Source organism: Pipra filicauda, unplaced genomic scaffold, assembly GCF_003945595.2.
Source record: "Pipra filicauda isolate LSUMZ 115617 unplaced genomic scaffold, ASM394559v2 scaffold17_size4572894_pilon, whole genome shotgun sequence".
Lineage (NCBI taxonomy): Eukaryota > Metazoa > Chordata > Aves > Passeriformes > Pipridae > Pipra > Pipra filicauda.
In genome coordinates, this window is record NW_024104287.1 from 1,679,643 (window position 1) to 1,695,518 (window position 15,876).

The 15,876-nt window shown below is 55.1% G+C and overlaps 1 protein-coding gene across 2 annotated transcripts; it reads right to left on the reverse strand.

Moving 5' to 3' along the window:
- Window positions 1-275: 275 nt before the first annotated feature.
- PITX2 (paired like homeodomain 2) lies at window positions 276-14,530 on the reverse strand. 2 transcript variants are annotated; one of them, XM_027721726.2, is made up of 4 exons: window positions 14,487-14,530; window positions 12,131-12,186; window positions 3,440-3,645; window positions 276-1,587 (listed from the first exon to the last, which is right to left on the reverse strand). In XM_027721726.2, the coding sequence occupies exons 2-4, from the start codon at window positions 12,174-12,176 to the stop codon at window positions 1,024-1,026; spliced, it is 816 nt and encodes a 271-aa protein (XP_027577527.1). In that variant the 5' UTR covers window positions 12,177-12,186; window positions 14,487-14,530; the 3' UTR covers window positions 276-1,023. The 2 variants fall into 2 exon arrangements, with proteins under 2 accessions (XP_027577527.1, XP_039235825.1); XM_039379891.1 differs by lacking the exons at window positions 12,131-12,186; window positions 14,487-14,530 and adding an exon at window positions 4,390-4,983.
- Between the last annotated feature and the right edge of the window lie 1,346 nt (window positions 14,531-15,876).

Below are 15,876 nucleotides of genomic sequence, written 5' to 3' on the forward strand. Positions count from 1 at the left end.
CTCGAGGCCAACGATGTCAAATAATCCATTTTCTCGGGGCTGCGCAAGGGAATAAAAGGATCCATAGGGTCCAAGCCCTGAGTTTCTCTAGTATGCAACGTTGGCAAGAGGGATATTTTTTTGTGTGTGGAAAAAAAAAATGCCAGCATTTATTTACATTGCAAAAGTACTGCCACGAGTTTTCAGAGAAGGAGATCCAGTATCAACGATCAGTCAATCACTGCAGACTAGTTACCACTGCACAGCTTGGCTCAGTAAATAAAAAAATCCAGACAGAAGTGTATGCTGTATATTTTACTCCCATGAAATAAAACACATTTTTTTCATGTTTGCTGAAAAGTAAAACAATAATATTGTACGAAATGTTATACACAGGGCATGTTTTACATTGCAATATCAGAAACATCATTGCATCCACCAGAGGTACTATTCTAAAACTGATATTCACACAATTTTTTTAATAATTATATGTTAGAAACATACAGTGTCGCATTTAGTATATACATTCCCTTGCTTGCAAGCGAAAAAATCCTAATCGCTTCTGTGTAACATGCTTTATTTTAAAGCCTAACCTTTTAAAAACACTGTTGTGATATTACTAACAACTGCTTTTATAAAATTAATTTGACATTTCGATATATATACATCCTTTCAGTCATTTTTATGTTAACAATGCTAAACTTAAAAAATAACAAGCTTATAGTAACATTAAAATGTCATATCATATCCAGTCAAACATTTGTCCATATATATATATATATATGTCCTTGTAACTGTTGAAATACTCTTAGTGAAAGAAAGATCTCAGAATCTGTAGGAGGTCCTTTGAAAACAAAGGAACTATCTTATTTCAGTGGTTTCCTCTTTTTTTTCTCTCTTTCTCTGTCTCTTCCTCTCTCTCTGACTCTGTCTGATTTTTCTTCCTTTCTCTTTCTCTCTAGTGCCCATTACTTTCTAGTGAAATTCTCAGTCTCTGCGGGAAATGGGAAGGGATTCCCATGCAGTGTTTCCTACTTGAATGTTTCACACGGGTCTGTCCACCGCGTACTGGCAAGCACTCAGGTTGGAAGCGGGGTTCTGCACACTGGCATAGCCAAAACTGGAGTGCTGCTTGGCTTTAAGTCTCAGACTCGCCAAGCTCGAGTTACATGTGTCCCTATAAACATACGGAGGCGTTGGAGGAGCATAAGGACAGGCTGGCGTTGGCACTGCAGAATTCAGGGAGGGATTGCTCAAGTTGTTCAAGTTATTCAGGCTGTTGAGGCTGGAGCCAGGGACCCCGGTGACTGCAGAGGGTACCATGCTTGAAGACATACTCATGGAGGAGATGGAGTTTGGAGGGGAGAACATGCTCTGAGAAGACAGAGGGTTGACATTCATGGAGTTGAAGAAAGGAAAGCTTTTGGTGGAGAGGGAAGCGGAGGTCAGGCCCTTGGCCGCCCAGTTGTTGTACGAGTAGCCAGGGTACATGTCATCATAGGGCTGCATGAGGCCGTTAAACTGTGGACCAAAGCCGTTTTTGCATAGCTCGGCTTGCTGGTTCCTTTCTCTCTTTCTCCATTTGGCTCTGCGGTTCTTGAACCAAACCTTTGGAAAGGGGGGAGAGGAAGGGAGGGAGATGCGAGAGGCGAGTTAGTCAGGAACCACTATAACCACCTTTGCAGGTTCTCGGGGCAACAGCCGAGCATGTTCGCATCTAAGTTATATATAAAAATGTGTACGAACATATATATATACACATCCATATATAGATTCGCCTTCTCTGCTGTGGAGGCCCGCGCTGGGCTGGGGCAGCGATGTGCTGCCGGGACCGCCGAGCACCCCCGAGGCCACCCGGGTTTAGCAAGGTAGATTCGTGGCCGCGTCATTCCACCCTCGTCCACCCCCACCCTTCCATTCCCCACCCCCAGTCCCCTGTCCCCCCCCCCGCCCTGTAGCCCCCCTGCATAATTTGTGATGCTCTAATTCACGCCACAGAGGCCAACGCTTCCTTCTTATTCTCTCTCTTCCCTCTCCCCCCCACCCCGCCCCTTCATTTCTCTCTTGTTTTTTCCCCCTTCTCCCTTGGCTTTTTCCGCCCTGAAGCCATCCAGGGGAAATACAAAAGTGCAAAAGCGAGGGCAAAGCTCCTGGAAATCCGCGTAATATTTAAGGCAGTGGTACGGGGAAGGAGGGGGAAGCCAGCAACTAATAAATCCTTGCTGCAGTTTGCTAAAGCTACAAGTTCCTCCTGCGTGAAAGCTTCCAGTGCCGAAAACTACTTTCTAAACAAACTCGTTCGACTGCCTTTGGCGGGAGGGAGGGGAGAAGGGGGGGGGGGGGGGGGGGAGAAAAGAAAAAGGAATTTAAAAAAAAGGAAAAAGAAAAAAAAATCGCCATTTAACAACGTGCTAAACGAGATCTAAGGGACCCTCCCCGCAGACAATGGGGAAAACGTCCCCTTTCCTAATCCACATCTGAGTGCCTGACCCGTCGGGCAGCCGCCAGCAGCAGCCTCACCGTGTGTATTGAAACCACCCCGACCTCGGGGTGTTTGTGGTAACCCCCACCCTAGTCGAGCAGGCGGGAGCTGGCCGTACACCACGGGGTCGGGCCCGGTCTGGAGGCATCGCGCGGACCGAAACAAAAACTCCCGCAAAAGCCGCGTTGCGACCGACAGCGCTCCGTGCAGGACACCGACCCGGCCGCGTCCCGCTCCCGCCGTGGGGCTGCCCCGTCGCCAACACCTCCAGCTCGGGACAGAGAGCCGGCCCCACTCGCTGCTGACCCCAGTTCTCACTGTCTCGCTTTCCTCAATCGACATCAGGGAGAGGATTTATGTGGGATTTCCGAAAATCTGAAGGTTCGGCCCATTTACAGGCTTCTTTTTGCATGCGAGTGTTGGGGTTTGTTGTTTTTCTTTTTTTCCCCCAGCGCGGCGTTTGCAGGCGAGCAGGATCCGGCCGCGGCATCTCTGCAGCGCCGCGATGGTCCCATAAATCTCAGAGGGGGGAAAGGGCGGAGAGAGACGCTCGTCGAATTGTGAAACCAAAAGAAATAGAAAATGCAAGGAAGGGCACGTTTGGGAGTGCCTCGGAGTGAAGCAAAAGCTCTTGTGTATTTTACATCTTTTTCTCATTAGAGAGAGCGCAGGTTGCAGCCTGTTCCAAGTTGCTTTCTTAGCTAATGTTTTCATTAGCGTTTCGATCAAAAGGAGCGGGACGCATCGCACGGTGAAGGCGAAACGTGCAGCAAACCATATTTCGGAGACACAGAGAAGGATCCCAATCTGTCTCGCTCTGACAGAAATGTCCTGCTCTGCCCTGCTTTTGTGCAAAGGCTCAGAAGTTTACATACAAGCCAAAATCGAAAGCAGCTGCAAACATTTCAGCCCTCCTTCCCTTTTTCCACCCTCCCTGACCCCCGCTGCTCCGAGCTGGAGTGCTGTGTCGGCACTTACCCTAACCCTGGCCTCGGTAAGGTTGGTCCAAACGGCGATCTCCTCCCGGGTGGACATGTCCGGGTAGCGATTCCGCTGGAAGGTGGCCTCCAGCTCCTGCAACTGCTGGCTGGTGAAGTGAGTCCGTTGCCGTCGCTGCCTCTTCTTTTTGGAGGGGTCCTCGGGCCCCGCATCCTCGTTCTTGCTCTGTTGACTCTTATCTTTCTCTGGGGGGGGGGGGGACAAAAAAAAAACAAGGCGAAAAACGAGGGCACCTCAGCCTCCTCAGCCTCCTCGCCAGCGGCTGGGGAAGGGCTTGTCCCCAGCACTGCTGTATCCCGCAGATTGCCCCGAACGCGACTCGGCGCTGTAATGATTAACCAACGCCGGCCTCCCGCCGCCGCGGCCCCTCCGCGCCCGCGGGCACTCACGAGCGGCTCCTCCCGGTGGAACCGCCGCCGCCGGGACAGCGGGACTGAGCCGCCTCTCCGTATGCAAGCGTTCCACCTATCTGCATCCACACTATTCTCCCATCTGTATACATGTAATCCTTATTATTTGCCTATCTACACCCGTATTATTCGCCTGCCTGTATTAGTATTATTTGCCCGCCTATAACAATATTCTTTGTCCGTATATATCCATATCCTTTGTCCATCTGTATCCATATTAGTCGCCCATCAATTCCCACATTATTTGCCAGTCTGTATCCATACGGTTCTCCCACCGGTATACGTGCTATTCGTCTACCCTTACACATGTCATTGTCTCTCCTATAGCCGGCACACAGATACCGCACGCGAAAAACCACGAAACGTATCTCGGCTCGGGTGCGGGGCGCTCCCGGGCAGAGGGGCGGCGGTGCATCGCGGTCCGCAGGGCTGCCGGGGCCGCCTGCCCGACCGGGTCGAAGCAGGACAGGGCGGCGGGGCGCCCTTCGGCTGGGGTCTCTGCCGCTCGCCCCCTCTTACCTGCGGCCTCGGGGCTGGAGGTGTCGGAGATGGTGTGCACCTCCAGCCGGTGCTTGGCGGACTCCAGGGAGGAGCGCCCCTGCCCCGGCGCCAGCGCCGTCGCCATGGCCAGCGCGGGCTGATGGTGGTGGCAAGATGATGAAGAGGAGGAGGAGGAGGAGGAGGAAGGTGAGGAGGAGCACAGCTTATTCCCGGCTCCCAGGCGCTCCAGGTTTAACGGGTCCTTCATGCAGTTCATCGGCAGAAGGACGCCGAAGTCTACGTGCGCGCCTGGGGGGTCGATAGGAGAAGGTATGCGTGTGTCTGTAGGTGTCGGTACGTGTAGGAGCGTCCGCGAGGCGCCCCCTCCGCGGGCGGGGAGCAGCCCCGCGGCTGCGGGGGGTCAGGGTTGCCAGACGGGGAGCTGCGGCGGGGCGGGCGACGTTCGACTAGCGCCCAGGTGGCACGGCGAGCCTCGGAGCCCCCGCCGCCCGGGGGGCCGCGGCGGCGGCGACAGGCGAGAGGGCGAGTCCGGTCCTGTAAGAGCCGTCACGGCGACACGGCTGTTCCCCGGCCGGCAGCCCCCGGCCCGCCGCGGGTCTCCGCGGGGCGGGGGCGGCGAGGCGCGGCAGCGCTCCGCGGGGCGCTCCTCTCCGCTGCCCGCGCATGGACCCGCGCCGCGGCCGGCCCCGCACAGCATCAGCTCAGCCGCTTCCCTCTTGGCCTGACATCTTAAACCGGCGGCGGCCTTCCCCGCGCCGCACGTCACCCACCCCGCCCCGCCCCGCCCCCGCCCCGCCCCTCCACCGCCCGCCCCGCCCCGCCCGCGCCCCGCCCCGCCCGCGCGGCCCTGCGCGCCCCGCACCGCCCCCCGCGCTCTCCCGGCGATGGGCACACCCACCCCCCACCTCAAAACCCCCGCCCTGTTTGCCCCGCGGGTGGTACCCGCGCCCGGAGAGCCCGGCCTCCGGCCGCCCCTCACGGGGCACCCCGTCGGGGCGGTCCGTGCACGTCCGTTCCGCGCCTCGCCGCACTCGCGGACCCGCGGGGGTAAGGAGTGGAGCGCTCAGCACTGGCAGAGGCGCTGCAGCAGGAGGAAGAAAGCGGGGAAGCCCCGAGCCCGATTCCCTTCTTATGGAGAGAGTGGAAAATAAACGGGACGGGGACGCGGCCGGTTAGACGGTGGATCTTGGGCTGATAGCGATAACTAAACACAAGCAACAAAAACTTCCCCTCGCTCGCGTTCTGGTCTTCCTCTGCCCGCACGGAAGACGGAGAACACGGGGGGAAAATCCCCTCCTTGGCTTTGCCGTTCCCGCCCCTTCCCTGCAACCGGCTCCCAAAAGCTAGCTCCCAAGGAGGCTTTCCACCCTGGTTTTACAACTTACCCGCGTAGTTACCCGCGGGATGATTCCTCCCTCTCGACGTGGATCCGCAGGGACCGTCCCGCGGCCCCGCAGTAGTCCCCGAACCCACGCCCACGCAAGCCGTTCACAGAGTTCGGCCAAGTCCCACACAGGGCCGGGAGCCGGCACACAACCTTCTCATACCCCTCTCCGAGACTTGGGGGCAGGATTTGACCCCTCGTCCGGGCAGCGGCAGTAGAGGACGGGCTGTGCTGTCCCGCCGTTCCCGCTTACAGGGCCGCTTCATAGCGCAGGGGCGAGGCTGCTGTGGACCTGGGTCTTGCAGGAGGAAGGAGGAGCGGGGCTATTTCACGCGCGTCTAAGGCGGTGGCAGGTTGCCCTCCAGTGCTGGCCAGTTCCTCCTGGGGCAGAGGAGTCCGTCCCCGAGCCCTAGCCCGCAAAGCCGACACTGCCCCGGGGGAGTCGTGGCTGTGGCAGGGATAGGAGCCCGAAGGAGCCCAGGCGCGGGAAATGCAGGTTTGAGTCTCTATCTTCAATTTGTCTGGCCGGTCACTGGTATCGAAAAGTTACAGAAAGCTTCCCTTTGATGTAGCTCTTTACACCCACATCCCAAAGACCAAACTTTTCTGTGTCCCGTTCACGTCCCGCTTGCCACACCCCACCCCCGCCTCCCCGCAAGGGTCTTCCTTAGTCGCTGATTCTTGTTCAAGGTATGTATCATCCATTGCAATCTTAGTTATCGCTAAATTATACATATTACTTTCGCAGCCTGTTAGTAAAGAAGGTTAAATTAATTTACATTCTGCTCATTATCTGGTGTTTAAATGACGTGTTTTTATCCCTGAGATTTGGCAAAGAATCTCTTTCCTCAGACCCCACAGCGTTTCGATGGAGACAATGCTCTTACATTTGTAGTGGATTTTAATCTGATAAGACTCTAATTTGCTTAAGTCTTTTAAATAGGGGGTTTAAAATGATTCTAGCCGTTTTCTTATTGAATTTCCGCTAATTCCCCGAAGATCATAAAGTATATGTGTAAAGTAAATATTTCCTCCCTTTGCACCGGCAGTAGATGACCTATAACTAAGTCAATATGAATCCAGCTCCATTCTGCACATTTTGTTTACCAATCATATCCCAGATTCTTCTTAACCTCTCGCCGTGGTCCCGCACCCAGAATCCCCCCCTCTAGCATTTGCCCACGGCGGGGCTGTGCCACGGGCAGGGGGCTGCCACGGCCTCGGCCTCGCTGCGAGGGGCACTTGGGAGGGGGTGCTGCCCTTCTCCAGCCCCCAAATCGGGGTTCCAACAAGTCTACAAAGCCCTGGGGAGGGGGAGCCAGAGGGAGAAGGGATACAGTGGTATCTCCTCCCATCTTTTTTTTTTTTTCAAACGGGGCAACGCAACCCTGTCGCAGATGACACCCATCACCACTTTTCTTTTTTTTTTTACATTGATTTATTTTTAGTCATTTGGGGGCAATGCTGGCTTCTTCCGTCGCGGCTCGAAACGAAAAGTCCCTCCCGCCTGCTCGGCTCAGAGTGCTTGTTACGCGCTTTATGTCCTCGCAGGGCGCAGCCCCTGTATCCGTCCGCGGTAGCCCTCTCTGTCCTGGGACAGCTGGCATGAGCAAGCGGTTCCTGGCGCGCTTCCCCAGGGAACGAGGAGAGTAGGAGCAGGGCCCGGCCACTGCGCCACCCTCCCACACCCTCCCTAGCACCAGCCTCGCGTCTCCTAGACCCGGGCTGGACAGACGCTCCCGCCGTCCCCGCGCCCCTAAAAGCGGGGTACAACACTGGTCCGGGCCCTGGCAGCCCAAAGAGAGAGGCTGTCGGCATTTCCTAACGTGCCTTTGATTAAAACTCCCCCACCCCAGGCAGGAGGGGAGCTACCACACAGCATTAGTTGTCATGGTGACCATAAATCACGTAAATCCAAAAATACCCACCTATAATCTGAGATGAAGCTTTTATTTCCCAAGTGAAATAATATTTTAAAAGCTGTCAGCCAACCGAAAAACAACCTAATTGTAGTCACCCAGGTAATATATTAGCGGTAAAGGTTTCAATTAAAATGTCAAGTGGTTTTAAATTTTTTTCTTCATTTTTTTTTTCTGCTAGAAACTCCCATCACCTCTCCGATTCGGGTCCTGCCCGCAAAGCAGTCTCACCCGCCTACCGACTGTCCGCGCCTGCTGCGTGTAGCTACCACCACCGAAAAAACTCCAAACATTTGGGGGAATTCTTCCCTTCCCCTTTCGCGCGGCGCTGCAGGGCCCGTCGGGGACGCGCGCCTGTGGGCTGGAGGGCATCCGCCCGCTGCCAAAAATGGAGAATCGGGGCTGCTCCCCACTCCACTCCACCTTCTTTTTAATTTCGTGGGGTTTTGACGGTGGGGGGGGATTGTTTTTTGGTTTAGGTGATGGGTTTTTTTGGTTGGTTGTTTTTTTGTGTTTGGTTTGTTGGTATTTTTTTTTTTGGTGGCTTTTTTTTGGCTTTCTTTTTTTCCCCCCCCCCCCCCCCCCCCCCCCCCGAGGTGTTTTTTGACCTCACGCTGCCATCGGCAGAGCTGGCGACCCAGGATGCCCGGTGCCGGTCCCGGTGCGGTAGATTCGGGAGCGGGGCCGGGAGCTGAGAAGCTCGGCTGGGGGTGCTGCAGGGTGGCCAGACCTACTGCGAGTATTTAGTTTCCCACTTTTCCTTTATCTTCTCACGAGAGCTTTGTTTTTAGGCGTAATAGTCCCCTAAATGGATAAATTGGTTCTTATGTAGAGTCTCCAGCTAGTCCTGTTGTCTTTTACCTTTGGCTTGTTGTTTTTCGCCTATCTCGGATTACCGGGTATTCTCCTCGATGAAGAGCCATTAATTACCCATTCAGTCAATATTAGGAAGACTACAGAGCTTTTTACATAGGATTAAGAAGACATCAGATTGTTCCGTTAGTATATTCCTACTCACGAATAAGCTTTCGTTATACATTTAGTTTTCCCTGGAGTGAGGCTAACAACTGCTGCATATATTATTCTCAGACGACAACCAGGGAGATAAAAAATTCTATAACCGAAACGCAATAAATAACTTCTAATTTGCGCTTGGCGGGGGGTGCGGGACAGGGAGCTCACCTTCCGCGGCGCCGCAACAGGGGCAGCGCACCCGTGGAGTGCCTGTGCCCTGGCTAAGGGACATGCCTGCTCCACGGCGCGGGTCACAATTCCGGGGACAAATTTGGCCACGCTGTCTGAGGAGGAGGGTGAAGCTCGGCTCTGCCTGGCGGCCCACAGGCGGCAGCGACGCCCCGCTCCGGCTCCGCCTCGCCCCCCCCGCCCTGGCTCCCTCCCGCGGAGGCAGAGGCTGCGCGCCCACCTCGTCCCGAGGCTCAAAAAAGGCACCGGGGACCTTTGCTTTGCACGCTGCCGTGCCTTTAGCCGGCCTGGACGGAAAGCTGAATCAGCATTAGGTTTTAAGTTTTTGTTTTTGAGAAAGAAATGTTCAGTTACAAAAGACTCAGACCAATTTTTTTTTTCTTTTTCGAGCGAGAGAGTTGAAACAATCGATTTGTGATGCTGAGTGACGATATAGGGCGGAAGGTAATTTCAACGTTTTATGTTGGAGGCTGCTGTTTCAGCAATACCTAGATTATCGATTAGAGGGAAGGATTCTTAAGTAGAATTCACAGAGCTAACAAATCGTATAGATTTTATATATATATATACATGTACACACAAATATCTTAAGCATCCTTTCACCCTGCATAAAAATTATTCGAACAAACCCACTAACAAGCATTTACGTGTGCTGTGGGGCTGCCGAAGCATGTGCCGAAGTTTTCCTAATTTTGTGGGACTGGTCACGCAGCAGCAATTTTCCCGTCTCTCTGGAGAAACCTGACACCCGCCAGACTGCGTTTGACACTCAAGGCTGCGATAATATTTTCATACTTTCCCATTTTCCTTTCCTCGGCGTGGCCACGGATTCGTTTTTTCTGGAATAACCCTCCCTCCCCGCGCCCCATTCCCCACGGGAACTGGGCATGCCAGTGTCGTTTTGGAGGGTCTCCTACTGAATTTCGTTTCCTCCTTTCGCAGAAGCATCGATTTGACCAGACAGTCTTATGTTTTGCTATTATTGCCAGTGGTTCTAGTTAGCGATTATTCTCCTCGTGGCCACCGACGGTGCCTAACTCACGAAATTACCTGACTGCCCTCGTAGTTTCAAGAGCTGAACTGTGACGGTGTGTGTGGGGGTGTCCCCAGTCGCCAATACTCCCTTCCCCACCTCCCACCCAGCCATCCCCAAAGATTAGACCATTTGCGAAGTCAATCCCATAAAGCATGGCATACTGACGGCCAGGTAAGATAAAAATCAACGAGCACCGCGCCGTTTTAAGCAAATCAAAGCCAAGACTCAACAAAACCCTCCAGTATCACGAGAAAACTCCCATGATTTCTACTCTTTACATCAAGTCTCACGAGCAGCCCTGGGCGTCTCGGGACTTGCCATTTTTCGTTGCACAGAGGCAGGGGCTGCGGCTGCACGTAAGTATTGTCCCCACGTCTGCAGCGATATATTTCCATATCTGCAAGGATATATCTGTATCCGTGGTCGTCGCGCTTCCCTTCCCCGTAAAAGGGAATGGTTTAATGATCAGGCAACTCCGCGTTGCTTCTTGGACTCGGACGTATATTTTAATTAACGGCATTAAAGGTGTTTAGATAGCAATTTCCCCTGCAGCCCGGCGAGTCAAAAACAGACCGTTTGGTACGGTAACGAGGCAGGAAATTTTGCGTGTACTACAATAATCCAGGTTCATAATTGATGTTTAAGAAAATAACCATTTGTTTCTCGGCAGAGGAAGTAAAAGTTACCGTGTCAGGGAACATATGTGGATATTACTTTTATAAATACTTAGTCGAATAAAGCTGACTTGGAAGGGCTCATAAATTTATTATATCAGAAAGGTCCCCACTTTCCCATTAGATCGTGCTAAGGGCTTTGATTAAGACCACCTGTTCATCGGGAGGAAAAGGCAGGGGAGGGTAAAAAGGCCTTTCTTATTTGCAAACCATATATAAAGCAATGTCACCCTTCCTTTCCACATTATTTGACACTTATTACTGGCCGAGGGGAAAAGTGTCATACCCTGGTAAAGCATATTTGTGCACAATTGAATACCGTATATGTTTCCGGGATTAAAAATTATCGGCTCGTAATACCTTCTCGTTTGGATTTACCCCGGATTTTGTTCGCTAACCTTCCTTTAGTCTAAGCATTTCTTTTTCTAGGGGTTTTGATGTCCAGCTAACAAATCCTGTTTAAAGTCTCCTGGGGAGGGTGGACTCGGGAAAGGGATGTGGCCTCTCCTGAAATCACTGGATGTTATTTGAGAAATTGCGAGCTGTTTGGCCAAACAGGGTTAATACAGTATTCTTACAAGGAAGTGTTTAACCACGGGACCAGGAATACGTGCATTATTAATTCACTCTAGTTTCCTGTATTATTAATTCAGGTTAATGTATTTTATTTAAACAAAATTACGTTTATCTTGGATTAAACAGTCTCTCAAAATACAGAGCGCTTGTTTTCTTCTTTGTAATATGTTTGCATTGCTGTTTTTCTTTACCACCCCTCGGGCTCGCCTATCAGACCCCCTGAAGCGGGCAGGGGAAGAGCAGGCAGGAACTCTCTCTGCCTGTAGACGGGGCGCTGTAGGGGTGCCTACCTCTGAGAGCAGGAGAGGGCTGACGGCTTGTTTACGGGTGAGGGGGTGAGTGGTGTCAAAAAATAGAAAATAAATATAAATACAAGAGCGACGCTGCGGGTGTCTGAACGGCGCACTGACACCGACACTTTTTTGGGGGGAGGCCCTGGCGGCGAGGGCTGGTGCGCTGCTGCGGCCGCGGGGGTGCGCGCACTCCCTTTCCCTTTCCCTTTCCCCTTCCCCTTCTTCTCTGTCCCGCGGGCGCGCAGCTCCAGGCGCAAGCGGCGCCCGGCGGGCAGCAGAGGGCGCGCTGGCGCCGCGCAGGCGGTCCCGGCGCGGGGCTGCCCCCGCCGCCCCGCAGCGCGCCCCGCGGAGCGGCGCGGAGGGGCCGCCGCGCACCGCCGGTGCCGGGGGGCGGCCGCCCGGAGACCGCGCTGCCGGCGGGCTCCTTGTGGCCCTCCGGCTCCTCTGTCCCTCTTACTGATGTCCACCTCCTTGGGAAAAAGACACTCGACGGCGGCGGGCTGCACCCCTGGGCACGGGGACAAGGGGCGGGGGGGGACAGGGGAGAGGTGTGTGGGTGGTCAGCGCCCGACGCTTCCCCGGGGGCGGCTCCGCCTGGCTCCACACCCGCGCACCGCTCCGCACGGCAGCGGGGCCGCTGTGCCTCCGGCCCGACGGGCGATAGTGTCTCTTACCTAGCTGAACACAGGCGGAGACAAGTTTGCGGCAGTTGGACTCCATTACCCGATATCTGAAAAAGATGAAGGCACCGGAGTTTTAAAACGATTCTTTTGGAATTGAAAAGTACATGCAAAAAGCCCGAAACGCCGCCGCCTCAGGAGTAAGTCTCAACGATGGGGGCTGGAACACGCACTTTTCTCCAGAGATACGCTCAATGTCCCCTCTCCCTGCCTCAGCCTCGGGTCCCACCCGACTTACACCACGGGACAGGCGCAAACACCCGTGGCGGTTTCCCAGCCCGTTGGACCGCTCGGCCTCCCTCTATCCCTCGATACTTGGGGACGAGGAGGAGAGTCCCCTGACCTCGTGGCCGTACGCGGGACACCCCGGCCCCGGTCGCAGGGGAGGTGTAGGGCAGCGGGTACCAGCAGCCGCTACCCCACCACGGCGGAAGTTGCGCGGCAGCGGCTGCGCCTCCGCGCTCCCCGGCCGCCACGACCGCCTCCTTGTCTGAGACGTCAGGCAGTAAAATCACAGGATTAGTGCCTGATTGAGATGTCTGTTCGTGATATATTACAAAATTCATTATCACAGCTCTCTACTAACTCGATATGAAGTAACACAGATGGGATTTTATTAGTCCAGGCTTCAAATGTTTACTTATGATAATTTCGGGGGAAATTTGCATGTCACCATCATTTCGGTAATCTTTCTTCTTCTTCATCGCTTCTTTTTTAATGTCTGGACCGGGCGCATTATTAGCTGGTGCTTAGAAATGCGGTAGCCTGGAACCGAGGCACGTTTGGGATGAGCAGTGCCAGCCGCAGTACTCGCCGTGCAGGGCCCCGTGGCCCCGACCCTGCCACCCTCTGCCGGGCAGGCGGGATAAGGCCGTGGAAAAAGGGAAGGAAAGGCAGGGGGGAAAAAAAGGGAAAAAAAAAAAAAAAAAGAAAAAGGAAAAAGAGGGGGAAATGGGAAGGTGCGGTTATCGAGACTCCTCGGGGTCATGTCGTGACATGGCGGTTTATATTCCAAGCTGAAGGACGCCAGAGAGGAACTCCCTCCAGCAGCCGGGCCTAGCATACGAGCAGTGCCTAAATTAATCGAGAAGGCAATCGAGAGAACCTTAAGTCTTTGCCGATGGTCCTTATTTCGGCATAGGTCTCTGTCAAGATCAGTCCTGCGTGACAAATTCAGCTGCCCTCCCCCGCGGCCTGCCTCTATGACTGATTTATCTCACGAGCGAAGACACACGGCTCCCCCAACACACACGCACTGCCACGGAGGGGAAGTTTTTCCTCTCTACTCAAGTGCCGGTCTCCTCCGAGAAAAGTGCCTTTCCCGGACGAATTATTATTCCTTCCTTGCTCTCAGTTGCCCGTATTTCTCCTTCCTTTTCTCCTCTCCGTATCCTCTTTTAATTTTTGTTGCAAGACACATCGCAGTACGGGGCCAAGGGGAGTGAGAAGCGTTTCCCCCTATTGTCTCCAGCCCGGCGACTCAAACGAAAGCAACTCCACTTGCTTTTCCATTTCCATTTCTCTGAGCACTTAGAATTAAATATCTCTGCACCTCCACGCACCCACAGCCCCAGAAAACACACCAGCTGTGCGACCTTCCCTTTCTCCGCGGCCGGGCCCGCTCAGCAGCAACCTGCTCGGAGCAACTGCAGGGCGCAGACAGGAAAGCACTGTCAAACTGCATTATTATTTTTACCCTTATTGGTATCTATCACTATTCTTTCGGGAGAAAAAAAAATCCACCATCCCCCAGAAATAACGAGAGTCGCCTGGTAAGGATCTCAGCACCGCCCGAAATACTGTGGTCCGTGATTTTGGCGGGAGGCTTTTCGGCAGAGGCCCGCGGCCGCTGGCTCTCAAACGAAAGGGGGTTCCGTGCGGGGCCTACCCTTTCCCGGTGCCCGCAGGGCAGCCGTGCCCCGTCGTCCTCCCGCGGGGCGTACTGTGGGGTCCCGACCACAGACCCTGCAGCCGGCGCGGCAGACCCGCCGCATCGCTTTTGGGAGGCCCGAGCGCGGGCCGGCGCCGCTGCCGCCCCCCGCCCGGGTGCGCGGCTCCGCGGCGGGAAGGCGCTGCCTGCGCGGCCGCTTCCCCGGCGCCCGCCCCACCGAGGGAGGCGGGGACCGGCACTGCGGACAAGCAACGCGGGGGCAGCGCTTGTTCCCCTCGCTGACAGCCCCGCGGGACGGGCCGCAGCCGCTCGGAAGGACATCAGAGACTCAGGTCCACGGGACCCCGTCCAGCCGGCCCACGGCCCCGCCGCCCGTCCCGGGGTGGGCAGAACCGGGACCGGCGGGGTCCGCAGCCCCGCTCCTGTCCCGCCGACACCTCCCGCGCCTACCGCACTCACCGAGGCCGGTCGCGCTGTCCGCCCCGCTGCTCTCGCTGCTGGTGCCTGTGCTGGAGGGGGCGGCGGGGCCGCGCCGGGCTCCTGCGCTGGCTGCGGGGCCGCGGAGCCGCCGCTGGCTCCCTCCTTCCCCGGCCCTCCCGCGCCCCCGCCCCGCCCCGCCCGCCTCCCCGGGCCCTGACGTCACGCAGGCTCCGCCGAGCGCTCCCCGCCGCCGTAGGGCCGGGCCGGGCCGGGCGGCTCCGCGGCTCTCCGCGGGCACGGGCTCAGCGGCGGCGGTGGCAGCCCCCGGCCGCCGAGGGGACAGGGGGCAGGACGGAGGACAAAAGTCGGCGGCGGCAGCGCGGCGCCGGGATAGGTAGCCAGAGGAAAACCGAGGTGAGCGAGGACGGCCGTGGCCTCTCCGCGCCCGCGTAGGGCGCGCCCCGCTCCGCCCGGCGGGGGAGGGGGGACGCAAGTAACTGTGGCCGAAGTTTCCCGGGCCGGGCTGGCGGCTGTCCTTGCACCAGGTGTGAAGAGGGATCGTCAACCTATTGGGAGAGGTCTCGCTTTCCTTTTTTAACCCACTATTTTTTTTCCAATTTTTTTTACTCTCTTTTTTTTTTTTTTTTTTTTTTTTTTTTTTTTTTTTTAAAATTCGGAGTGTTCTTGTTCGTGCCCGTATCGGTAGCGCAGTGCTGGGGTAGCCGAAATCCTACCGCGCCTCTCTGTTGCTCGCCCTGCATCATCTATTCACGATAGCGAGAAAACGCTACAATCTCTCCCCTTTCCCCAAACGACACCGAACTGGCTCGAAGGGGAAATTTGTTTTCGATTTTGCGGTGTTTTCCGTGTTTAAGAAAATATCGAAGTCGGATTTCTTTATTCGTATCAAACTAAAGCGACTAAATCTCGCAGTATTTCCGCGGTTTTGTTTATAGAGGAACCACGCGAAAATAAAATAGGCACTTTCCTAACTCGGAGGCTACACCTGATCTCTTTGTGGCTATTTTTAAGTTATTTCAGCCTGGAGTGAATTTTAGTTATTTATAGTTGTGGGCAGGGGAATAGGCAATTATTGCTGGAGGGAAAAGCGAACTCTTGGAAGAGGCCAAGTTTTCCACGGGTCGTTAAGTCAGCGGCTCCTGCGGAAATCCAGATGCACCCGGCAGTACCACCGCTCCCCGGCGTGCTCAGAAAAGCGCTTTGAATGCGACGCCGCAGCGGCTGCCGCGCCAAGCGGAGGGGGTGGCTTCCTCTCGCAAGAAATTAAATCATGTGGGAAAATCTAGGGAGAAATAAATTAATTAATTGATTCCTTGGCTACCTGCGTTTTTGTCCCTGGGAGCGCTCTGCCAGGTGAAATCCAGTTTCTCCGCGCATCCGAAGAAAGAGCGGGAGTGAGAGGGACTCC

Coding starts and splice junctions, on each gene's coding strand:
- PITX2 (XM_039379891.1), bottom strand. CDS start 4,627: ATGAACTGCATGAAGGACCCGTTAAACCTGGAGCGCCTGGGAGCCGGG. Junction 3,646..4,389: donor CTCCAGCCCCGAGGCCGCAG/GTAAGAGGGGGC, acceptor CCCCCCCCCCAG/AGAAAGATAAGAGTCAACAG. Junction 1,588..3,439: donor TTACCGAGGCCAGGGTTAGG/GTAAGTGCCGAC, acceptor CCCTTTCCAAAG/GTTTGGTTCAAGAACCGCAG.